Source organism: Lepidochelys kempii, chromosome 3, assembly GCF_965140285.1.
Source record: "Lepidochelys kempii isolate rLepKem1 chromosome 3, rLepKem1.hap1, whole genome shotgun sequence".
Lineage (NCBI taxonomy): Eukaryota > Metazoa > Chordata > Testudines > Cheloniidae > Lepidochelys > Lepidochelys kempii.
Genome location: NC_136382.1, coordinates 31,929,882 through 31,956,877, shown reverse-complemented (window position 1 = coordinate 31,956,877; position 26,996 = coordinate 31,929,882). Strand labels below are relative to the sequence as shown.

Here is a 26,996-nt window from a genome sequence, read left to right as displayed (position 1 = left end):
TTGGTGGGATTTTTTGTTTCCTTTTTTTTTTCCTAATGTATTGCAGATATGCGATTAACAGCTGCCAATTTCCCTTTTCTCTTCTGAAACTACTTCAGAATGATAATAAGCAAGGGTGAGGCTTTTTTAAAAGCGCTGAGGAGGAAGTTCACTTCTGACAGGGTTATTGTAATCAGGTTTATCATGGGAGCCTGCTGTTGTGTAACAGAAACTCTAGCTTGTCTCTACCTGTCTTAAAGCATTGCTTAATAAAGAAGGAAAACAAACCTAATAAAATATTTGTGAAATTCAATAAAACTTGTTTGCAAGCTTTAAATTTGAATACTTGTTAGACAATTCAACACAACACTAGGTAGGCTTTTAAAACTTATTAAGCTTAAGTGTTCATTATCACTCAGATTTGTCTTGTGAGCATGTACAAAGCAACACTCAATCATGTGTCTTTGCCAGTTTAATAATATATTAGAACTCATTCAACCAGAACTTTTCTTTTTCAAAATTACCCAATAACCAAAGTAGTGTTATGCATCCCCAAGAAGCATTGTGATGAAAAGTCTTCCAGATAGAATAAAGAAATGGAATTTATTTGGCTATCTAGCAAAGCAAGCTTCTTCTGTATTCAGTATTCATCCTCTAATTCCTGTTGTTGTTGTTTTCGCTTGTGGACAAGATAGCAACCAGTCCTGCATTCTTCAAATAGATATGTGATATGATTTCACCATTAGGCAGTCATTCTCCATAGCATACCACGGATTTGCTCACAGAAGTGATTTATCATTGATCATTCTCTGTATGTTGAACCTTTTTAAATGAAAGCTTTTCCTGAATAAAGAACATTCCTTTGATGCCCAACACAGCCCTCTGGAGTAAGTTTTGGCTTCTGAAGCAACACTGGTAGCTTTATCTGAGAGTTTAAAAGGTGCAGTTATTATAGGAGATGGACACAGTGCCAGTGTTGCTTTTCATATGGTTTGATAAGGATGATCTTGGCTGCATTTTTAATATTCTAGAGAGTTTAGGAAACCATCTCAACAACACACGTGCCAGGCTCTACAAGGTGGACAAGTCTAATGCTTACTATTATCCTAGTGCTTCATTCCTGTGGAATCTTGTAAAACTTATTTTAAATGTGAGATTGATCTCTGTATTTCTTTTCTTTTTTTCATGGTGGAGTCCTCACAATTTTTTTCTCTTCTTTGGAATATTGAACAGTTATCTAAATGGAGCAGTAAGAATTTCACCCTTTATTCTTTCCTGCCATTTGTTCACCTTTAGTAGTCTCAGGCATGCCCCTCCATTATTACATCAGCAGCAACATATGATTCATAGATATTAGGATTGGAAGAGATGTATGCAATCATCTAGTCCATCCTTTACATCACTGCTCTATATTTCTTAAACATTCCTTACGGATCCAGTACTTTTTTAGTAAAGTCTTTTGCTGTGGAAAATGTAAGCACAACATATTAGAAACGAACTACAAAACAGAAGTAACTGTGCTATTTTCACTGCCCAAGTTGAATGTGGTGCCAAAAAAAAAAAATTCTTGGTGGAAAGTAAACTTGATTTTTAAAATCTTTCACTTCTAATAATCTAAGGTGTTAGGAATACATTATATGGTAATTGCTTTGATGACATTCCAGAACAATTTTAGAGCCATCAATACCTGGAAATATTGTAAAAGTTCTTCTGGTCAATGCATTTTGGTGAATTCTTTTTCCATATGGGTACCTGACTTCGCTACATATCTTTAAAGAGACGTTTCATCTGGTTGATCTGAACATGTGTTTTGTCAACCTTGGGGAATAATCCCAATGAGCTCATAGTCTGTCAGGTGAATAGAGTTTAGGGGAACAGGAAAAAAAATGTCGTATACAAATCAACAAAACTCACTGTAGATAGCATTGGCAGAAGTGGGTTTTTAAGATGTACTTAAATGAGGAAAGTAAGGGTCTTGTGGATGATCTCAAGGAGATAGAACCACAGTGGAGGCTGCATGGAAAAAGATTTAGATGATGGAGAGGCTGACAAATGGGTAGAGAAGGGGGACAGAGTGACTGATCTGAGAGCAACACAAAGCAAGTAAGGAAATTCCATTTTAATGTAGGAATTTTTAAGCTGACATCTCTCCAAGGACATCTATATAATACAAAGTACTGAGTCACCATCTCATTCCCATTCAGTTTCAAATATCATTTTGGTTGTAAATTTCACATGTGGCATAGTTATTGGAAGTAGTGTCAGCTCTGTTATGAAATCAGCTAGTGGCTAAATTAGCACTTCTGCATCACCCAGCATCTACGGCTCCTGACTTCACTGCATTTCAGATTATTAGATGCATGCAGGTTATTCTAGTTTACAAACTTGATTTACTAGCTCTTTTACAATAAATAGCTTACTGTGTTTTGTGTTTATATTTGTCTTTATAAAGAATATATGTTGCACCAACTTTTCAGTGTAGTTATAATTTTTTTTAAATCCCCCCGACCCCAAAATCATAGCTTAATCTTCTTCTAAGCCTTCATGTTGGAATAATCAATATCCTAGTCATTGGTCCTTGTCAGCCTAGCACATTTTTCCAAACTGTAGTCTGGGGAGAGATGGCTGGTCATAGGCTGCTTCAGATAGGTCAGAATCTTTTCAGATAGTTCCACAGGTATTGAATCTCTTCATTGCAAAGAGACATCTGGATTGGCCTCTACCAGGTCCACTTGTAAAGAGGAGATGGAAAAAGGAGACCCTTTCAGCGACTACAGCTGCTGACCACTATCAGTAGGGGGAATGTTCAGAGGAGCAGAGAACAAAGCAACTAGTCAATGTGCCCAGAGGAGCATGAGAAGACGAAATCCTGATATCTAGACTGCATGTCCAGGAACGAAGGGTCCAAGTGGAAGCAAAGCATGGTCAAAAGGAAAAGGAATAAGCAGTTCAAAAATGTACAGGGAGAGATGAATAAAACAGAAAAAGAGGAAATTAAATCAACAGCAAAGGAGACTGCATAGCAAATTCAAGAAGGATAGATCCTTATCATATTAAAGTTGAAGACAAATACATGCAAAACAATTGCTACAGGGATGTTATGTAATCACAAATGAGAGGAGAAATGGTCCATACAATCGTGTGTGAGAGAGAGAGAAGTGGTCCATTGGCTTTCTCTATTGAGATGTGATCCATAGTAATAAAAAGTTTGTGAACCCTCAGTCTAAAAGAAGCGGCCAGAAAATGCACCTGAAAAGTTAGCCAATAGGTTCTGAGTTTTTCACATGTTGATTAGCAACATTCTGATACTGTCATAACAAGCATGAGAGGATGCAATCTGGGCTCACCCAAAACAATTATCTGTTTCTATGCCCTGATTATTCATATTAACAAATTGGATCATCTACTTTTTGGAAACTAGTTTGTCCTCTTCTATTACAGGAAAAAAATTCTCCCAGAGAGCTCTGAATGATAAAAGAATTAGCTAATTGAAACAATCCAACATGTAGCACACTGGATACCATATTCCAGGTGCTAATATTCCTACAGAATAGTCTGCCTTGTGAGTTACATTAAACAGTGAGGGATAAAAGTATAGTAGATATTCTCATGTAGTATCAAATTCCCTTACTACCTTCTAGATTCAAAGTATCTTGTTTTATAGTATGTGGAGACAAGAGATAAAGGACCTTTCAAAGACCAAAAGAGCTGCAAAGAAATTGCTCCCCAATAGCAGTTGCATCCACATCAAGACAACTGAATCTCCCACATCCGTCTTCAAGAAACTCCAGTTTGCCAAAAGTATGAGAAGACTATCATTTGATGGTCATACATATTATAATGGTTCTTCTGTTCTTGATCTTTGGAATTATAAAATGCCATCATGAAGTTGTAGCTGAGAGTTACAAACTGTTTGGGGGACTCCCAAGGACTGGGAACAGTAAACAAAAGCACAATAATTCCAGAAAGAGATGGATAGGGGAGCCCTTGTAAATATTTAGCACAAACACAGATGAAAATATGCAATGTGAAGATAAACTTTGATATTGGGTAACAAAAAAAAATTATTCTTTGGTAATCTGAGGCATATGATCTAACATCTCAAACCACTCCTCTGAATTTAATCATGAGGTGCTGGAGGCAGGGCATTCTCAGTTGAGAGGGCCGTGACTCCAAAACTTGCTTCAATTATTGGTTAATCAAAGCCTGACTTGGTTGACTTTCAGGATGACTTGTTCTATCAGGCTTTTTCTGGGGAGGGACACATAAGTAGATGGGTGGAAGATGATGAGTGTTGAGGCAGGGCAGTTTGACGTTTGCTATAAATTTTGTGTACGGTGAATATATGCACCCAGATATGGGAACATATTTTATAAACTGAATGAAATAAAAACCCTCCTCCTTTACTGCTGTAACATGAATACATTCTTTGTGTGGTAGACTGCAGAAGTAGGAGTGAAAATTTTCACATGGGAACTTCACCGCAAAAGCTAATAGCTCTTTTGACGTTAAACTGTAAAATGTTTGTTGTTAAGATGTTTCAGTGCTTTCTGAATAATAGAGCTCTCTACAGCCATTGTCACCCCCAACTAACTAGGTTCCTGGTAGAAAATGATCTTGTGTGTTGTTTAATTTCAACTTCTACCTGCTATTTACAGACATGAAGAAAACAGAATCTATGTGCTTTTGGTAATGCATAAGTCACTCAATCTAGCATTGTAATTATCTATCCCTTTGTAATAGGAAAAAATGTAAACAGGCTGTTGGGGTTTAAACCACAGGAGGAAGGAGGAATCAAGAGAAGGGTTTGGTTGGGGAGGCCTTGTCATGAATTAGTGTGCTCCTCCAAGTGTATTATGTGTCCCAATTCTATTAAATCCACTGTGAACACATACCCAAGGGAGAGCACTCCTGTCTATTTATACTCAAAAACATCCTTAAAAAGAGGTCACACAGGAGTATTTTAGGTTGTTTGTATCCTTTTGAACTATTTGCAATGAAAAACAACACCACAAACGAAATACCATTATGTAGGGAGTAGTATTTTACATCACTTAAAAAGCTGATCTTTACTATCTTATCATAAAATTAAACCTTGAATTTGGTTTGAAAAAACTGAACAAAAGCTCTTTATAACTTTTTGTGAAGTACCGTGAATGCTTAAATAATAGTGGTGGTGTTCTTTAGTGACTGAGAAATGATGCATTTAAGCTGCTATGAGTTCCTTATGTACCTCACTTTTAATCTTTAACATGGTGCCTGATTGATATTTAGGCAGATCAGTATTTGTGTTTCTTATTCTCATGGGAAAGTTCCATCTCCACGAATCTAATTAAGTATATTATTTTTGCACTGTATCTATTTGCATTATCTGTTGATTTTCCAGTGTGCTCTTTCAGGGCACTAGGAAATTGATATTCCACTGATTTTGAAATTTATGCATAAAAGAATGTATATAATTTCAAACTTGAAATCCTGACTGTTTAAATTTTTTCTTCCACGATTATTCTGTTGTAAAGCTGATGAATTGCTTCTTAGACTGATTGGAGGGGACTGTATACCTTGATTTTGTAGTATTCTGGTAACACATGTATTTCTTTTATCTCAAGATAAGCCTAACAGGTGAGGAGACTACTTTTCATCACTGTTTGTTTAGAAGAATAAGGAACTAAAAAACACTTTAATAAAAGTTACTCCTGTAACTTTAAGTGACTTCAGTAGAACTATTCACATGCTTAAAGTTAAGCACATTCTTAATTCATTGCAGGCTTGGGGCACCTTTTAAAAATGGACATACTGTTTGCAATCATTCAAAACTGTTAAGTGTGAATGACAGTTGAATTGCCTATATTAAAAGAGTTAAACATCACGTAATGTAACAAAAAGAGACTATTGAATTTCGGTTGTTCTTGATAGCATAATTATTGAACATTATTTTTTTTTTTTTAGCTTGGGTTATAAGATTTCAAAAATAGAGGCCCCAGTTCAGCAGTTCATTCTTATTCAGCAGAGCAGTAAAGCCTGCACTGGATTAAGCGTGTGCTTAAAATTGACACTATAGTGATGTATGTACTTAAACATTTTGCTAAATATGAATAGACATAAGCACATGGTTTACAACTTTGCTGAATTGGGGCCAGAAACATAAAGTAGCAGAGGAAAGAAAACGGGAGGAGAAGCAGCTGCAGGGAGGGGAGGGGTTTTTAGTGGGTTATAGATTGTTGTAATAAGCCATAAATCCAGAGTCACTATTCAGTCCACCTACTATAAAGAATTCAAAGAAGACCCCACACAACAATTTACCTAGGAATTTAAGAATCTCATCAAATCCTTCCCCAAACAATTCCAAGAGACTCTACATACTCATCCTCCACGAACGTCTATATGCTTCCCAAGATACACAAACAAGGGAACCCATAATATCATAGAATCCTAGCATATCAGGGTTGGAAGGGACCTCAGGAGGTCATCTAGTCCAACCCCCTGCTCAAAGCAGGACCAATCCCCAACTAAATCATCCCAGCCAGGGCTTTGTCAAGCTTGACCTTAAAAACATCTAAGGAAGGAGATTCTATGACCTCCATAGGTAACCCATTCCAGTGCTTCACCACGCTCCTAGTGAAAAAGTTTTTCCTAATATCCAACCTAAACCTCCCCCACTGCAACTTGAGACCATTACTCCTTGTCCTGTCATCTAGTACCACTGAGAACAGTCTAGATCCATCCTCTTTGGAACCCCCTTTCAGGTAGTTGAAAGCAGCTATCAAATCCTCCCTCATTCTTCTCTTCTACAGACTAAGTAATCCCAGTTCCCCCAGCCTCTCCTCTTAAATCATGTGCTCCAGCCCCCTAATCATTTTTGTTGCCCTCTGCTGGACTCTTTCCAATTTTTCCACATCCTTCTTGTAGTGTGGGGCCCAAAACTAGACACAGTACTCCAGATGAGGCCTCACCAATGTTGAATAGAGGGGAACGATCACATCCCTCGATCTGCTGGCAATGCCTCTACATATACGTCCCAAAATGCCATTGGCCTTCTTGGCAACAAGGGCACACTGTTGACTCATATCCAGCTTCTCGTCCACTGTCACCCCTAGGTCCTTTTCTGCAGAACTGCTGCCTAGCCACTGCTTCCCTAGTCTGTAGCAGTGCATGGGATTCTTCCGTCCTAAGTGCAGGACTCTGCACTTGTCCTTGTTGAACCTCATCAGATTTCTTTTGGCCCAATCCTCTAATTTGTCTAGGGCCCACTGTATCCTATCCCTACCTTCCAGCATATCTACCTCTCCTCCCAGTTTAGTGTCATCTGCAAACTTGCTGAGGGTGCAATCCACACCATCCTCCAGATCATTTATGAAGATATTGAACAAAACCGGTCCCAGGACCAACCCTTGGAGCACTCCACTTGATACTGGCTGCCAGCTAGACATGGAGCCATTGATCACTACCTTTTGAGCCTAACGAGCTAGCCAGCTTTCTGTCCACCTTGTAGTCCAATATCTGGCCACGGCACTCCTACTGAAGTACTATTGGGACTCATAGAAACCATTCTCAAACCACTCATCACACAAAGGGTCAGCTTCTTCCAGGATACAACTAACTTCCTCCACAAACTTCATAATATTAACAACCTCCCTCGGAACACCATCTTCACTACCATGGAGGTCACCTCCCTGTACACGAACATCCCTCCAATGATGGATGGCGTAGCTGCCTGCCACTAATATTTACAAGACAATGGACAACCCTCAGATATTCACCCCAAACATATCGCCAGATTCATCCATTTCATTCTCACCCATAACAATTTTACATTCAACAGAACCCATTTTGCCCAAACCATGGGAACAGTCCTGGGTATTAAAATGGCTCTCCAAAATGCCAACCTCTTTATGGGCTACCTGGAAGAATTGCTGGACAAATGCACCATGAAGCCAATGGTGCACCTGAGATGCATCAAAGATATTTTCATCCACTGGACAGATGACTTCAGCTCCTTCCTAGATTTTCACCACAACTTTATCAACTACCACCTGTCCATTAAACTCTCTCTGAAACACTCCCACACCAGCATTAACTTCCTGGACACCATAAGCATCTTCAACAATGGAACCCTAGAGACAAATATATGCAAGAAACCCATTTATCACCGTACCTACCTTTATATGGGCAGGAGTGGTGTCCCTAGCCTCTGTTTGCCAGAAGCTGGGATTGGGTGAGAGGGCATGGATCACTTGATGATAACCTGTCTGTTCATTCCTTTTGGGGCACCTACCATTGGCCACTGTCAGAGGGCAGGATATTGGTCTTGATAGACCTTTGGTTTGACCTTGTATGGCCATTCTTATGTTCTTAACTATCCCAAACACACCAAGAAATCTGTTTTCTACAGCAAGACACTCAGATCCACAGAATATGCTCCGAGGAGGAAGTCCAGGATATACACCGTAACACAATCAAAACTGCCTTCACCAAACAAGGATGCTCCATCAGGGAAGTAGATCACATCATGGAATGGGCCACCCAAATACCAGAGAGAACTGCTTCAACACAGAAATAAAACTCTCTCCAATCGCCCACCTCCAGTTGTCACCTGTCACCCCACACTGGAACCCATATAGGGTATCATCAAACAAGTTCAATCCATGATCGATGAAGACCCCCATCCTGAAAGAAATCTTTCCTGAACCGCCTCTTTGGCCTTCAAACACCCCCCACCCCCAACCTCTCCATGCTCATCATTAGAAGCAAGGTCCCCACAGACCAGAACATGTCCACTCAAAACGGCGCTGGACCCTGCCAGAACAACAGATGCAAAACTTGCAAACACATCTCCACTATTACAATGATAAACACCCCTCATGACACACCTTTCAAGACATACACCACATGTTGTGATTGGCATATCTTATCCAGTGTGCTAAATGCTCCAATAGCAACTATGTGTAGTTAGACTCCTAATCGCCACACTCATGAATGAACTCACACAGCAAAATGATAAAAGACAAAAAATACCCCATCTGTGGGTGAACGCTTTTTGCAAAGTGATCATTCAGTATCTGACCCAGCAGTCCTCATCCCCCAAGGAAACCTGCACAACACTTTCAAAAGATGAGCCTGGGAGCTTAAATTCATAACTTTGCTAGACAATAAAAATCATGCACTGAATAGACACACTGGATTTATGGCTTATTACAAAAATCTATAATTCACTAACAACCCTTCACATCTCCTTCCTTTTGTTCCTGTGACTGGAGGGATGGTAATGGGCCACTTTACCTTGAATGGTCCCTTGAAATATATGTGAACTACTTATACTAAACAATCTGTTCCACCTTGCATTTAGCTGTGACACTTGGAGTAAGTTTTCCAGACCTGAAGAAGAGCTCTGTATAAGCTCAGAAACTTGTCTCTCTCACCAACAAAAATTGGTCCAATAAAAGATATCTCACCCACCTTGTTTCTCTTGAGAAATAAGGTCACATTCTGCTGCCCTTTATGTTCTTTATTCCTCAGGTAACTGTTGAGCTCATTGTGACCAAATAAGAGTCTGATCATAAGTAATGTTTTTATCTAGAATTAATGTTACAGTGGAAGCTTGGAAATCTTTCTTCATGTGGTTAATAGATTTGAAAGGAGACAGTTGCAAGATTATTTCTATGAATTAGTATGGAAATTTGAAAGGGATTTTTGTATGAAGTTATGTTACAGAGCTACAGATTGTTATCTATCTAGCTTTGAGAGTTCATGCTAAATTTGCAGTGCTTTAGGGTATTTTTTTGATTTATTTATTTTTTTGGGGAACCTTGCTGCCTCACAAACACATGTTATGAACAAGGTTCCAGCTCCAAAGAGTATCCTGCATAATACATACCAAAGCTTGTAGAGGTGCTAAAGAAAGGGCATGAACGTTTCTGTATAACAATAATGTCGAATTTGAATTAAAAACAGATAGCTAAAGATGCTGGGGTAAAATCTATAAACAAAACAGAAGAAACTTTTTAAACCTATTTTGTCTTTCAGTCTTGGCCTGTGTATGAAGATGTGCATAACAAGATGTCTGAACTTGCAGCGTTTTTAGATTTGCCTCGTTTTCCAGCTATAACTGATAGCTGCTTTCTTCATCCAAACATCTTGTGCATTAAATATCTGATGGAAGCCAACTTACCTGGTAAATACGCCTCTTAAATTTACCGTCTAATTAAACCTTGGCCTTTGTATTCTCTAAAACTGCTAAGGCTCTCTAGCAAAGGAACTGATGAACTATTCACATACCAGCCTTATCATAGTGATATGACAGTGCTTCCCCTCTTCCTTCTAAGTTTCTTAACATTTAGTTATGAAACTCCAAAGATAATTACTACAGAAATAATTTAATAAGTTGGCTGAACATTTAAAATAATTATTATGGGCTTGATCCTGCAAGGTTCTGAGCACCCTGACCCAGCAAAGTGCTTAACAATATGCTTACTTTAAGCATGTAAATAGTCCTGCCAATCGTCCTTAGGACTGTTCATATTCTTAAAGTTAAGCATGTGTTTAAGTCCTTTGCTGGATTGGAGGAGAGCACTTTGCAGGATCAAGCCCTATGTGTGGTACTCATTTTTAATTTCATGAGAGCTGATGTTCATTGTATATATAAATTTTTATAAGGTTGTTCTTGAGTGCCACTGTAGTTAGGGGACGCTTCATGATTTCCACTTTAAACTCTGTTTTTTAGGGAGTTCATATTGCAATTGCTTCTGTTGCTTTATCTCAATGTAAACATGTTTTGACATACATTTGAATCGCTAGTATTCATTTTTAAAAGTGACTTTTGAGACTTTTTTTCTGTGCAACTGTAACTAATTTCAGTAAGTTTTCAATTTAAGATATATTAAAATATATAAAATCTGGTCAAAGAAATTAAAAGAAATAATCCCATTTTTCTCTGTACAACTATCTGAAGCTCAGTCGGAGATTTCTCAGTATTTACAAACTGAAATGAAAAGTACCTTGTGATTCTAGTTCTCTGGGGTCACAGTGTCAGGGACTGTAAATCAGTTTCTGACTTGCTTGATTTCTGAGTTAACATCAGAATTAGTGCTGTGTAAACATTCCATGCTTTTTGTTTAAATAGTAAACATTCAAGATTATCTAACAAATGACTATAGAAACTAGTATATATGCTATATATATTGGGCTTCTATGCTGCAGGTATCACAAGTGGCCCAGTTAGTCAAGATGGCTGTTTTCACTGAATAGTTTAGAAATGGTAATTTATTTTTCATACGTATCAGATATTTTATGAGAATACAACAATTCTTTTCACTGTGTGAGCTTGCAGTTCTTATTTACGGTCACATTTGAATGTGTAAAAAGAAGAAAGCTCACATTTAGAGCTAGAATTCCAGACTGGATATTCCATCTTTTAATCATTCTGTGCCTGTGTAGCATTTACATTATATGTAACATCACATTATTTTGAAATCTTGAAATATCAAATACGTGACTTGAGGATGGTCTGTAGGTCTGCAGTTTTCAGACTTACTACAAAGAAATTCAAAGCTGTCAGACCTTTTAAAATTACTACAAAAGAAGAATAGTTACAAAGGAGCAACAAATGGAATCCACAATAAAACTTAACATAAAAAGAATTAGTGACTATCTGAAAAAGGAATAACAGGGTGGGAGAGGGATTTGGACAAAGAAATTGATTCGTATGACTGTGTCTCTGTATGGGAAAGGGGATATACATCTTCAATTTGTGTAGCTCATAAAGAAAATTTTTATAAATTACTGTGTAGGTGGCCTTTGACTCCAATTAAGATCCATCCTGTTTTTGCTCCTAGGGAAGTGCTCTGTTGGAGGGTTTGCAGGGAAAGGGGAAAATACTGCACATGTGATTGTGTCCAGGAATTAGACTGTTTTGGGAGAAAATTATTGAAGAAATTAATCCTATGACAGAATACCAACTTCTTAAAGATCTCTTGACGTGCTTACTTATTGCTCCGGGAAATCTACATTTTAAACAAAATGACAAAATATATTTTTATTGTTAGCAGCTAGACTTTGGTTGCACATTACTGGAAAGTGGTGACCCTTCCTCCTTTGGAATTGTGGTATAGTAAAATATGGACTGTCCTTGTAATGGAAAAGCTTTTGTACCAAGAGAATCACCAAAAAGAGGATAGGTATTTAAAAATTTGGTTACCCATTTCTAGCCTTCTCAGAGAAGGGAGGGCTTTCCAACCTGGAATCCAGAAGCTTTATCCAGGTTCTTTAAATATTAATCTGATCCTGAATAAGTAATGTATGCTGTAGTACATTAATGTTTTATTGTAACTTTTGCCTTAATAAAAAACTTGGGCGGGGGAAGCTGGGTGGGAATATATTATGTGATTTAGGCTACAGTGAATTGATAATATCCCCTTGGGACAGTGTTGAATTATGAGAAGTCATTTTTTTCTTTTATTATTCACTATTTAAACATAATGAAACTTTCTTGTGTAAGTGATGCTATTGTTGGTAACATTTTTATTTTCAGGGATTTTAGTGGTTTGATGCATAGTCTCTGTGTGTTTAGTGTTGTGTATGAAGGTGACAACTGGAAAATTAAGATCAGGTCTTGTACTAATTTAACTCCTTACAAGCAATAGCTGCTGTGGAAATAGAAAGTATAGCTGAACTAATGTTGTACTCAGTCAGAATATAGCAAGATATTGCTAATCTTTTTGGAATCTGATGATGTAATCAGTTCCTGAGTTTCTTGCTAAACTGGAAAGGTAAGAAATGTGGGGATTTTGCACCAGTGAAAATAAGTATACAGTAATATTGGACTGTTCAGATGCAGTACAACTGGTGTTGGAATAATATTGATGTCTTTGACTTTCTTTCCTTTTGTGGTTTAAACAGAGAGTAGTTAAGATTAGCATTATAAACTTTAAACTGTGTCACTTCAGGCCTTGTTTCTGCAATCACTTACACACATGTTTAATTTTATTACTGGGAGTAGTTCTATTTAAATTTACAGGACTACTTGAAGTAAAGTTAGACCCTGATTCTGCAAACAAGTTAAAGGTTGTACAACATGTATTTAAGATCTGCCATACTTAGGGTATGACCAGGGTGGCCTAGCAACATCATTATTCCATCCAAAGGATCCAATGAGTATTTTATTCAAAGTGTAATTTTTCTTCCCTATTTCATAGTATATATTTTAAATCATACTGGCCTACCTCATAGGAGTGTTCTGAAGGTTAATTTAGTTAATATTGGTAAAAAGTTGTATTTTAAAAAAATCTGTGTATTTATAAGGTGTTAGAAACTGGCATATTTAACATGTCTGTACAGCTCATTTAACAATATTTTACTTTACTTTTTTCTTAATTAGATGAATTGCACAACTGGACTTGCAGAGTGGTAAAAAAGATCAATGCTGGAGAAACAGACTTTCTGACACTTGATCCTGTGAATAAATCAGCAAGGAAAGTAAAATATGATGTTCTTGCTGCAGCCATCATTATAGTGGTGCTCAAATTACTATTTTTATTAGATGATCAGTATGAATGGTAAGTATGTTTTATGAGCAAACTTTCACATCAGAAGGGCCCAAATTTTCTAATATTTCACTAAAACTTTTTTTAAACCGCTAACTCAGGCCCAAAGAATGGAAAGCAGATTCAATAATAGCCAATGTCAATTTCTTGCTATAACTCATGATTATTATTTAATGCTATTGTACCTTTAGCTAACTAATAATTTTAGTTTAAAAGTAAGCAGTAGTTCACATCTCAGCTGACTGTATTGATAACCAAATCTGATTGTTTTAAAGATAGGATTAAGGCTAAAATGGGTGGAATTTTTGGTGTCAGCGGTTTTGTTTTAAATATTTTTTTTTGAAAGTTTCAGAAGTGGAAAGTATGATTCCAAAAAACAATCCATCTGATAAATATATATTTTTTCAGGTTACTTGCAAACTTGGCTGGAAAAAGAAATCAAAAGAACAAAGAAGGTACTTAATATGTCAGTGGAAAGAATCTAATATAATTTTTAAAATTAAATTTTGTAATTAAACTAGGTAGGGCATGGACTTATTGACCCTAAGAATGTGTTTGGTTTTTCTTTTTTTGGCTTTCATCAGTTTTTTATGGTGCATCAATTACTTCTTTGGGGTAAATTTAAAAATCTAGAAGCCCATTTGCAGAGTTGTTGGATCTACATTAGCATGTACATTTTCAGTATTAACTGTTAACTAAATTTTAAACGTTAATTTGTGATGTTGGGCTAGACTAGGTAGAAATGTAAAACATTTCCACTTAAGACAAAACATACACTTTTTTCTGAAAAATATTTAAAGTTTTAATAGCTTCTGTTATTTCTGCTCTTGCATTCTTTGAATACAACTCAAAAGTTTTGGCTATATCATGTATATTTTGTTCTTCATGGAATATACACATCACTGCTTTTTGGAGTAAACAATACCTTGTATGTTCAAAAATTAGTTATTTAAGCATGTTTTATTTGAAATATACTCCACACCTTGGTTCTGTTTGGAATTCTTATAATTCTTGTACAATACTTGTTTACTAACATCATACTTACGCCTCTTGTCATGGGATAGCAGGTGCTAGGTATGTTGCTTAAATGCATATGTGGTACAGTTCAGGCATAAATTGAGAGGTACTTATTCTCAAATCACAGAACGGGGTTTTGTGCTATGTTTCATTACTCTAGTTAATCATAAATATGGAATGATGATATGACATTGGAATTTCGGAGGGGCTGGAGGAATATGGTTGACATTTTGTTTGCAGGATGCCTAGAAGGGAAGGCTATTTTTCTTTGTTTTGGGAGCTGATTTAAACTTTTCAGAATCCCATGAATACTTTAAAAAAGAATTAAAAAGAATACTTTAAAAGTAGCTAAAATTTTTGACCAGTCAACCTTCATCATTCCTTTGAACAGTTCACATTCTATATGTATGGAGGCCAATTCATGTTGCAAAGGTGAAAGGTTTATTCTATAGAGAGGGAGGACTAAATCTAAATCAAATCACCTCTTTGAGGATGAATCTTGGAGCTTGGGGGAAAAACTGCCTTATTAACTCCTGCTATTCTTAGCAGCAAGGTAAGGGCCAAAGAGTGAAAACCAAAAAAGTGTAAAGTGTTTATATGAGCTGAGTTAAAGAAACACAATTCACTCCCACTTATTTGGCTCCTCCACATCCCTGATGGTATCCTATAGGTTTCTTCACTGCCTGCTGTTTTATATAATTTATTTTTAAGGTATCTAGAGTCTAGGATATGCAATACACCCATTTAAAAAGAAAGCTAAAGGTCTAACTGCTGCTACCTTTCTAACATTCTGTATTTTATTTTGTTCTATCACTTTTCCTAAAACTAAATTTTGGATTTAACTTCAGGCTGCCTGTGGTTTGATTTCAAAAAGTGGTACAAGATTATAAAGAAGTCTGTGGACGTGGAACAGAAGAAATTAGATGAAGAAAGAGCCCGGTATGCTATTGTTCAGTACCTCACTTTTTTTGAGGTTGAATATCTTGGGTGAAATCGTGATCTCACTGACTTCAGTGGGGCCAGGATTTCACCCTTATTTCTGTCGCACGAGCTTGGAGGAGTAAAGCAAATTAATAAATCCTTGTGCTCTTTCTCCCATCACACTTAGAACTTTGGCCTGACATATTAATTAAATGGAAACTCTCTGTGACCAGTGACTGAATTATTAAAGCTATCAAAACTGATTACAATAAATGGTGAAAAATTGATGAAGAGCACTTCTTCCATGCCCCGCTCCACCAGTTTGAAGAGAGACTTCTCTTATGCACGGTGGTGAATAATGGTGCTGGGCACTTACCAATTTGAGGTTATACCTAAAATATTGGATACTTGTAATAACAATCCTGAGAAATGACTGCCTTTTCTTGTTTAGATATGGTTGTGCTGGTTTTTATTTTTTCACCAGGTTGTATTTCTTTCACTGATAGGTGTCTGTGGAAATGTGAAAAACCACTATTCTACTCAGCCAAGGAAAAATCTGTGGTTCTTAAGAAAAGACGTGAGTATAATTTTCTTTAGCCAACAATGTGAGCAATACAATACGAATATTTTCTTGTCTTTTTCCCTGTTCAAGTTTTTGTTTATCAAAGGGATTTAGAATGAGAGTACCAGAATACATTGTTTATATTACAAGAGACTTGAAATGGATTTTTGCATAATTGAACTTTTGCCCTTTTTATGATATTTTATTATGTATAAAGGCAGCCTGTATTTTTTAAGCTTTCTTTTCACTGGATTTTTACTGTAAAGATATTGGGAAAGTCTTTTCGGTCTTCACTTGTTTTGCTGGAGTACCTCTTGGGAGTCTGAGCATGTGTATTGTGGGCTCTGATAGCATAACTGGTGGGGTAATGGTGTTTGAATTCTTAAAACATCCTTTCTTCAAAATGTTTATCAGAAAATGGAGTTAAATGCGTTTTTTAAAAAGATCTCTAAACAATCTGATTTAAAATTACTTCTCCTCTCAGGTCCTCTATAACTTTGTCTCTTTACTTACATGGGGTCATAACTTTAATAATAGTTCCAGTCACAATAGAGGTTTTTAAAATAGACTGACTTGAATTTCAAATGTAAAAAAGAGAAGAAGAAAAATAAACATTTCACACTTTTTCTATATATCATGCAGAGGTAGAAAAAAGCACAAATTCAAATTAACGTTTTAAAACAGGATTTTAATGTTCTGTGTAGAAAGGTAAACTCTGTTTGTGGGAAAATGTAATGATACACTGTGTCTTAGGTTTTTGTTTCTCTTTGTACAGAAATGGTAGTGAACTTACAAAGACAGTTTGGCGCACTGTCTGGTTCAAGGCAAGTTGCTGAAAAGCAAAGCCCTTCAAGTTTCCAGTTAAATTGGGCTGAAGAAAACACAGATGGGAATTGTTTTCATGGGCATATCCTAGAGGGAGTTTTACAAGAAAAAGGCAATTCACTTACAACCATGAACACCAAGTATTGGTTGTGTACAGTTAAACTATGTAATGAGAAGTGAGTATCTGACTCTTGTTGGAAATGTGTTGAATATTCATGAAAAAGTTTCTCAAAATTAAATTTTTGTAAGGTATTTTATTTTTATTAAACAAGATATTTAGTGTGAGAGCTATGGACTGAGACTGTGCATTGGCTAGTGACTTACCTATGCTAAGCTGTTATATAATCTCAAAAAAATTAATCGTGATTAATTGCACTGTTAAACAATAGAATACCAATTTAAATGTATTAAATATTTGGATGTTTTTCTCAATTTTCAAATATATTGATTTCTATTACAACACAAAATGCAAAGTGTACACTGCTCACTTTATATTATTATTTTTATTACAAATATTTGCACTGTAAAAATTATAAACAAAAGAAATCGTATTTTTCAATTCTCCTCATACAAGTGCTGTAGTGCAGTCTTTTTATCATGAAAGTTCTACTTACAAATGTAGATTTTTGTTTTGTTTTGTTACATAACTGCTCTCAAAAAGAAAACAATGTAAAGCTTTAGAGCCTGCAAGTCCGCTCAGTCCTTACTTCTTGTTCAGCCAATTGCTTAGACAAACAAGTTTGTTTACATTTACAGGAGATGCTGCTGCCTGCTTCTTATTTACAATGTCATCTGAAAGTGAGAACAGGCATTCGCATGGCACTTTTGTAGCCGGCGTTGCAAGGTATTTATCTGCCAGATATGCTAAACATTTGTATGCCCCTTCATGCTTTGGCCACCATTCCAGAGGATATGCTTCCATGCTGATGATGCTTGTTAAAAAATAATGTGTTAATTAAATTTGTGACTGAACTCATTGGGGGAGAACTGTATGTCTTCGGCTCTGTTTTACCCGCATTTTGCCATATATTTCATGTTATAGCAGTCCTGGATGATGACCCAGCATGTTGGTTTTAAGAACACTTTCACAGCAGATTTGACAAAACTCAAAGAAGAGACCAATGTGAGATTTCAAAAAACAGCTACAGCTCTCGACCTAAGGTTTAAGAATCAGAAGTACCTTCCAAAATCTGAGAGGGATGAGGTATGGAGCATGCTTTCAGAAGTCTTAAAAGAACAACACTCAGATGCAGAAACTACAGAATCTCAACCACCAAAAAAGAAAATCAGCCTTCTGCTGGTGGCATCTGACTCATGATGATGAAAATGAATATGCGTTGATCTGCTCTGCTTTGGATAGTTATCGAGCAGAACCCATCGTCAGCATGGACACGTGTCCTCTGGAATGGTGGTTGAAGTTGAAGGGACATGAATCTTTAGCGCAGGGGTCGGCAACCTTTCAGAAGTGGTGTGCCGAGTCTTCATTTATTCACTCTAATTTAAGGTTTCGCGTGCCAGTAATACATTTTAATGTTTTTAGAAGGTCTCTTACTATAAGTCTATAATATATAATTAAACTATTGTTGTATGTAAAGTAAATAAGGTTTTTAAAATGTTTAAGAAGCTTCATTTAAAATTAAATTGAAATGCAGAGCCCCCCGGACCAGTGGCAGGGACCCAAGCAGTGTGAGTGCCACTGAAAATCAGCTCACGTGCTGCCTTTCGCACTCATGCCATAGGTTGCCTACCCCTGCATTAGTGCATCTGACACCGAAATATCTTGCTATGCTGGCTACAACAGTGCCGTGCAAACGCCTGTTTTCACTTTCAGGTGTCATAAACGTGAAGCGGGCAGCATTATCTCCTGCAAATTGTAACCACGTTGGTTTGTCTGAGCGATTGGTTGAAGTAGGACTGAGTGGACTTGTAGGCTCTAAAGTTTTACAGTGTTTTATTTTCCAGTGCAATTATTTTTTGTACGTAATTCTACATTTGTAAGTTCAACTTTCATGATAAAGATATTGCACTACAGTACTTTAATGAGGTGAATTGAAAAATATTATTTTTGTTTTTTACAGTGCAAATATTTGTAATAAAAATAAATATAAAGTGAGCACTCTACACTTTGTATTCTGTATTGTAATTGAAATCAATATATTTGAAAATGTAGAAAATATCCAAAAATATTTAAATAAACGGTATTCCATTACTGTTTAACAACGCGAATAATCATGATTATTTTTTTTAATCGCTTGACAGCCCTAATACATATATATATTGGTCGTGGGTCGGAAAAGTCATACTGTTGTATGCAACAGATAGTGTTAAACTAATGTGATTTTTTTTTATGGGATTACAGTTTGATTGATAAAGATAATAGTGTTGATGTAATATAGAATCATAGAATATCAGGGTTGGAAGGGACCTCAGGAGGTCATCTAGTCCAACCCCCTGCTCAAAGCAGGACCAATCCCCAATTAAATCATCCCATCCAGGCCTTTGTCAAGCCTGACCTTAAAAACTTCTAAGGAAGGAGATTCTACCACCTCCCTAGGTAACGCATTCCAGTGTTTCACCACCCTCCTAGTAAAAAAGTTTTTCCTAATATCCAACCTAAACCTCCCCCACTGCAACTTGAGACCATTACTCCTTGTCCTGTCCTCTTCTACCACTGAGAACAGTCTAGAACCATCCTCTCTGGAACCACCTCTCAGGTAGTTGAAAGCAGCTATCAAATCCCCCCTCATTCTTCTCTTCTGCAGACTAAACAATCCCAGTTCCCTCAGCCTCTCCTCATAGGTCATGTGTTCAGACCCCTAATCATTTTTGTTGCCCTTCGCTGGACTCTCTCCAATTTATCCACATCCTTCTTGTAGTGTGGGGCCCAAAACTGGACACAGTACTCCAGATGAGGCCTCACCAATGTCAAATAGAGGGGAACGATCACGTCCCTCGATCTGCTGGCAATGCCCCTACTTATACAGCCCAAAATGCCATTGGCTTTCTTGGCAACAAGGGCACACTGCTGACTCATATCCAGCTTCTCATCCACTGTCACCCCTAGGTCCTTTTCCGCAGAACTGCTGCCTAGCTATTCGGTCCCTAGTCTGTAGCTGTGCATTGGGTTCTTCCGTCCTAAGTGCAGGACCCTGCACTTACCCTTATTGAACCTCATCAGATTTCTTTTGGCCCAATCCTCTAATTTGTCTAGGTCCTTCTGTATCCTATCCCTGCCCTCCAGCGTATCTACCACTCCTCCTAGTTTAGTATCATCCACAAATTTGCTGAGAGTGCAATCCACACCATCCTCCAGATCATTTATGAAGATATTGAACAAAACCGGCCCCAGGACCGACCCCTGGGGCACTCCACTTGACACCGGCTGCCAACTAGACATGGAGCCATTGATCACTACCTGTTGAGCCCGACAATCTAGCCAACTTTCTACCCACCTTATAGTGCATTCATCCAGCCCATACTTCTTTAACTTGCTGACAAGAATACTGTGAGAGACCATGTCAAAAGCTTTGCTAAAGTCAAGAAACAGTACATCCACTGCTTTCCCTTCATCCACAGAACCAGTAATCTCATCATAGAAGGCGATTAGATTAGTCAGGCATGACCTTCCCTTGGTGAATCCATGCTGACTGTTCCTGATCACTTTCCTCTCATGTAAGTGCTTTAGGATTGATTCTTTGAGGACCTGCTCCATGATTTTTCCGGGGACTGTGGTGAGGCTGACTGGCCTGTAGTTTCCAGGATCCTCCTCCTTCCCTTTTTTAAAGATGGACACTATATTAGCCTTTTTCCAGTCATCTGGGACTTCCCCCATTTGCCATGAGTTTTCAAAGATAATGGCCAATGGCTCTGCAATCACAGCCGCCAATTCCTTTAGCACTCTCGGATGCAACTCGTCCGGCCCCATGGACTTGTGCACGTCCAGCTTTTCTAAATAGTCCCTAACCACCTCTCTCTCCACAGAGGGCTGGCCATCTACCCCCCATGCTGTGATGCCCAACGCAGCAGTCTGGGAGCTGACCTTGTTAGTGAAGACAGAGGCAAAAAAAGCATTGAGTACGTTAGCTTTTTCCACATCCTCTGTCACTAGGTTGCCTCCCTCATTCAGTAGGGGGCCCACACTTTACTTAGACTTCTGTAAGGCATTTGACTTAGTACCACAAAATATTTTGATTAAAAAACTAGAACGATATAAAATTAACATGACACACATTAAGTGGATTAAAAGATGACCAACTTCCATCTGAGTGCAGAAGACTACTCAGGATAATGTAAGAGTTCAATAGCATTTATCTCTTGTGAGGCAGGAAGAAGTATTTACATTTCAAATGGTGTTTTTATCTAGCCTCCAAAATCCTGATTTTTTTTTTTTATTTTTAATAAACAAGGTGGCCTGGCCTAAGGCCAGTTTACTGTTCTGCCACTGGGTTATGCCATGAAAAGCAAACCCAGCTCCTGTTCAGCCAATGGATTAGGTGGGGGTGAGGAAAAGATACTGAGAGATTGAAGATCATCTTGGATTCACACTGCAATAATGGGTTTCTGCTGTCTTTTGTGGGAAGGAATATTGGGAAATCTGAATTCAATCTCATTGCATTTCATGCCAATATATTATATACCCAAGCCTTAAGATTTTATTTACTATAAAATATCACGTTTAAGAAAACAAACACTACAATATCAGCTATATTATTTTAGGTTTAGTTTATTTAATATTCTGTTTTTGAAAATGACTGAGTCTAAAGTGTGTGCACACTTTGTTGCCTTTTCAGTGTACTTGCTTATTATTCATCTACCTTTTTTCCTTTTCACTTTGCCTTTTATGCATTCACCAAGACAGAAGTGGGTTGGAATAATGTAAACATAGTATCATATTACAAGAGCTTTTGTTCTTTAGGTTCATTCTCTTGTATGAACAAGAAACTTTTTAACAGAGGGTGAGGGAAGAATCCTCTTTATTCATATGCATAAATCTGATACAGATTGGTTAAGTGTTTTTTTTAATGTATGTTTGCATGAACAATCTCTCTCCGTGCAAATTTTGTATTTAAGCATGTATTTACATATGTAGTACGTTAGAACATAATGTGAAATGCAAATAGTCATAGCCATCAGAAATCAAGAATTGAGTTTAAATTCTTATCCTTTAGATTTCCCATTGTATCATCTATAGTGCAAGTAGTTAATGTAGTTACAAATATGGCCATTTCTTTAATTTTTTGAAAATGTGAAAAGAGCATTCATTCCCTCAGCTATGAGATTTTGTGCATTAGAGATGCCATAGAGCTAAAAACAAACCCCAGAAATGTTTCTTTAAAAATCAGTTTTTCTGGAACCACTGAAATGCTTTATGCATATGGCTATTTCATGGCCTCACTACAGAGCACAGTTAAGGTTGCTTTAAATTTCCATATGTTAAAATGTTTAGACTTTTTAAGCTTACCTAACTGTGAGTTTCTTGTGTTTCTAACACTTAGTTTTTAAGCTAATTAAACATCCGTTTAATTAATTTTACTCTAATTTTGTTTATATGTACACTTCATTTTAATGTAATTTTTGTCTGGGAATTTAAAAAGCACAAGGTCCTGAAGTCTTAGATCCTTTAAACTATTCTTGGAGTAGATAGTAAGGAGAAAATGCCTTTGAGGAAGAAAATGCAAATTCTATGTATCTGATGTCTGTATGAAAACCCTCACTCCCATTAAAATCAAATAGGTGCCCTGCAATGCCACTTTAACCTGTTTGTATCAGATCATTAGTTTTGGTTGACAAAATATATTTTGAGAGAGCAGAACACTTTGAAAAGAAGTGTTACCTCATGGGCCATTCCACATAAAAAATGCCTGAGTATCTTTCTTTCAGCTTCATTGATGTGCATAAACCTGATGTTTTGATCTCTTACAAGTTCCTAAATGCAGATTTGGATTTTTTTTTAAATCGTCACTGTCAACCTTTTCTAGTCCTTTGTATGTTGCTCCCTTACAAATATTTTTACAATAAAATTGTGCACCACTATAAAATTAATTGTAATAAAGTACCAAGCCCCCAGAATTCAAATGCCAAGTAATATTGATTTTAAAATCTTGCTATTTCAAACACATGATGCTAATACTGCCTAAAAACAAAAAGAAGCGCTAAAAATGTCAGTGGAGATTTGTTTTAAGTAACCATACATATAGTAATAAGCTATTATAAAATATTGATTCCAGGAAGAAGTGTTTAAGGAAAATTTTATTTAAAGGTAAACTGCAATGTACAATAAAGGTCCAATCAGTGTGGACAGAGATTGCTTAACTTTTTTTTTTTTTTTTTTTTGAGACTGAAACACACAGTTCTCCACTCCAGCAACATTTGACAGCAGAAAGCTTGGCCCAGTACCCTCTATTGTAACCACGCCAGCTATGGCCAATGGAATAAGTGCACTAACTGAATGTTTCTGCTAAAAATGAATAGTAGCGGAATAGTTAATAATGCTGACATTTAAATTGTCATCAGTAGGCTCAGAATTACATCAGTTATGATGAATAAGAGCAAGTCACACCCGTTGGAGCTATTGTTCCAGGCTGTCTGCAGACTCTGGAAAACATGACTCCACCTGATACATTCTGTTAACATTTAAAAGGTTTTGCTCCTCATAAGCGGGGAATAGGAGAGGAATAATTTTCTTAAGTAACATCTTAAATTTGACAGCCAAATTGTCTCAATCTGCAGTGGTGGAATCATGGAAAATACAGGGTTTTAGTGAAGACCAATGTGTACCTGGTTTTGGGAAACATATACAGCACACCCTTCTCACCTGTCTCTAGAATAACGATCTAGCCTAATCTGTATGTGGCCCCAGTCTTGCAAATAAATATTCCATAGAGACTCTGAGTGGGTCCATAGATTGGAGCCATAGATCAATAACGGTACTTATGATATAATAAAAAATACTCAAATTAGAGGAAAACTTGAGTATGTCTGAATGTCAACAAGATAAATTTGTGATTTAGAACATACTTATCCTTTTTTTTGTGTTTGTTTTTTTTTTGTAGGATATGTGGGCAACTGACACACTATAAAGAATCAAACTTTCCACAGAGCTACCAGTTTGTGTTAAACCTGTTCTCCTTCCTCCTAAGGGTACCAGCCTCTCTCATCCATGAAGAGGTATGTTTAATAGAACACAAACTGTTTAAAACAAAACTCCACAGAAAGTAACACAAAACAAAACATTCATGTCCAAGAAAATGGAAAGTCCTAAAGATCACAGATGGTAAATGAAAAAGTTAAGAACTATGGCCCCAGTCCTGCGATAGCATCCATGCATACAGACCTAACACCTGCATGAAGCTCCACTGTTCTCAGCGTGATGCTGTATGGGTGGATCTGCCACTGCCTGTCTCACTGCCAATTCGTGGTTTCAATGCATCTACATTACAAAGAACAATGGGAAACCACGTGAGGGAAAAGTTACTGAAGCAACTGCTTACCAAAGTTTACATCCACTTGTATTAAAGGCAATGGGAAATTTATTAAAGTAGTAGTTTTTTGGCATACATACATACTTGTGTGTATCTTGATTGCAAAGTGCAGCAAATCATCTAGATTATATTAATTGTTCATTTTACTGAAGGGTTTGCATTTCAAAATAGTCTGTATCTTGTTGGGGTTTTTTAACTTGTATGAGAGCAAATGTTACCTATTTCTAAAAAGAAATATTTGTTTACATTTGAAATAAAAAAACTGCTAAAAAACAACTGTGGGAAAAGAGGTGTTTAACAGAGGGTTTTATTGGGGTGATCTGACATTTGGGTTGCAACTCACTATTTTGAAACATCAGATTGATTGGAAGGAGCCTTGCAATATTCTCTCCTGGCCTCTTTACATTTCTTCTCTTCCTATTCTCCTCCTCACCCTTTGCTATGTCCAAGCTTCTTACGTAGCCATTATTTTATATTCTTTTCCCACTCCAGCCTCATGGTTTCTTCTGTGCTTCCCCTTTAACACCTGGAACTCCTCCCTCCCTTTCCTGGTACACCACGTGCTGGGTTTCTCTCGATCTTTCTTCTGCAAGGCTTACTGACAGTGATCATGATAATTAAATTATTCCACTTGTCACCTGAAGATGTGTTGAGCCTCATCCATCTAATACCTGTCCAAGTCCTAGCTTTATTCTTCATGCACTGAGTAAGTTGCTCAACTAAATCAGCCAGAACAGACAAGGTGGAGAGAAAGCTGGATGCCAACACCATCATAGCTAGGGCCCTACCAAATTCGCTGTCCATTTTGGTCAATGTCACAATCATAGGATTTTTAAAATCATAAATTTCATGGTGTTGTAAGGGTCCTGACACAAACAGGAGTTGTGGGAGGATCGCAAGGTTATGGTAGGGTGTGGGGGGTTGCAGTACTGCTACCCTTACTTCTGCGCTGCTGCTGGCAGTGGTGCTGCCTTCAGAGCTGGGCAGCTGGAGAGCGGCAGCTGCTGGCTGGGAGCCCAGCTCTGAAGGCAGAGCCGCCGCCAGCAGCAGCGCAGAAGTAAGGATGGTATGGTATGGTATGGTATTGCCACCCTTCTGCGCTGCTGCCTGCAGAGCTAGGCCCTCAGTCAGCAGCCGCCACTCTTTAGCTGCCCAGCTCTGAAGGCAGCAGCGCAGAAGTAAGGATGGCATGGTATTGTATTGCCACCCTTACTTCTGCGCTGCTGCTGGCAGGGTGCCGCCTTCAGAGCCGGGGGCGTGACCACCCGCTGCTGCTCTCTGGCCACCCAGCTCTGAAGGCAGAGGAGAAATAAGGGTGGTAATTAGGGATGTAAATAACGTGTAAAAACAATAATCGTGTAACTGATTAAAATTCTATCTGTTACATGGTTAAACATTTAAACAGGGTGCAGGAGGTGCTGCAGCACCCGCACGTTTTAGGCCGGTTTCTGCTGCCGGCCCCACACCCAGGGCTCTGTGCAGGGCAGCAGCAGATCCCCAGGCACGCCAGGATGCCGGGCGAGTAGCCAGGACCCTGAGGGTGTGCAGGGCCGGCAGACGGGACCCCAGGCAGAGTTTAATTGCTCACAGAAATTGATAAGCATCAATTTTATCGGTTAACCGGTTAAACTTTTACATCGCTAGTGGTAATACCACAACCCCCCTAAAATAACCTTGTGACCCCCCCTGCAACTTCCTTTCGGGTCAGGACCCCCAATTTGAGAAACGCTGGTCTCCTCTGTGAAATCTGTATAGTATAGGGTAAAAGCACACAAAAGACCAGGATTTCACGGTGGGAGATCAGTTTTTGTCGTCCGTGATGTATTTTTCATGGCCATGAATTTGGTAGGGCCCTTATCATAGCCCATGTTTTCTCAATTGTGCTTTCTAATGGGCTTACATACGTTTGAACAGGAGTAAGGAGTAGATACCATGTAGGCTGGAATCTTTGTGGCAGATAAACGGTTGCCTAACACCATTCTTTGGTGTCTCAGCTAATATTAATAAAAGCCAGTGCCTCCAACCCCTAATAGGGAGCACAAATGTTACGAAATTCAATTATACTAAAGTCAGCAAACATCTAAAATGATTACCATGGACAGCATGTCCCATCTGGGGGTGTGGGAAGGCTCTTAGGGTTTGTCTACACCAGGAGTTCTCAAACTGGGGGTCAGGACCCTTCTGGGGGTTGTGAGGTTATTACATGGGGGGTCGCTAGCTGTCAGTCTCCACCCCAAACCCCGCTTTGCGTCCAGCATTTATAATGGTGTTAAATATATTAAAAAGTGTTTTTAATTTATAAGGCGGGTCGCACTTATAGGCTTGCTATTTGAAAGGGGTCACCAGTACAGAAGTTTGAGAACTACTAGTCTACACAACAAAGATATAGGCCTGATATAGGCTGATATAGGCCTGCAGCTGGCCTATATCAGCCAACTTGGGCTTGTGGGGCTTGGGTTACAGTGTTGTTTTCATTGCTGTGTATTCTGGAGCCCCAAGCTCTGGGATCCTCCCACCCCACCGGATCCTAGAGCTTGGGAGCCAACCTGAGCCCAGAAGGTCTACACAGCAATGAAACAGTCCTGCAGCCTGAGCCAGCCACAGGTATCCAGTTACTGTATAGACATAATCTTAAAGAGCTTCCAACTTCTCTCATGAGCAAGGAGCCCAGGC

General features: G+C 38.0%; 1 protein-coding gene across 4 annotated transcripts in view; it reads left to right on the top strand.

Annotated features, from left to right (window-relative positions):
- Window positions 1-25,227, top strand: part of TAF1B (TATA-box binding protein associated factor, RNA polymerase I subunit B) — a 58,156-nt gene extending 32,929 nt beyond the window's left edge. For 2 of the 4 annotated variants that reach the window (XM_073336045.2, XM_073336046.2), the window contains 7 exons: window positions 10,003-10,150; window positions 13,352-13,529; window positions 13,926-13,972; window positions 15,383-15,473; window positions 15,962-16,032; window positions 16,793-17,018; window positions 23,895-25,227. In XM_073336045.2, coding sequence (XP_073192146.1) covers window positions 10,003-10,150; window positions 13,352-13,529; window positions 13,926-13,972; window positions 15,383-15,473; window positions 15,962-16,032; window positions 16,793-17,018; window positions 23,895-24,060 — 927 coding nt within the window. In that variant the 3' untranslated portion in view covers window positions 24,061-25,227. The remainder of the gene's footprint in view (window positions 1-10,002; window positions 10,151-13,351; window positions 13,530-13,925; window positions 13,973-15,382; window positions 15,474-15,961; window positions 16,033-16,792; window positions 17,019-23,894) is intronic. The other 2 variants (XM_073336044.2, XM_073336043.2) reach the window with 1 other exon arrangement.
- The last annotated feature ends 1,769 nt before the right edge of the window (window positions 25,228-26,996 follow it).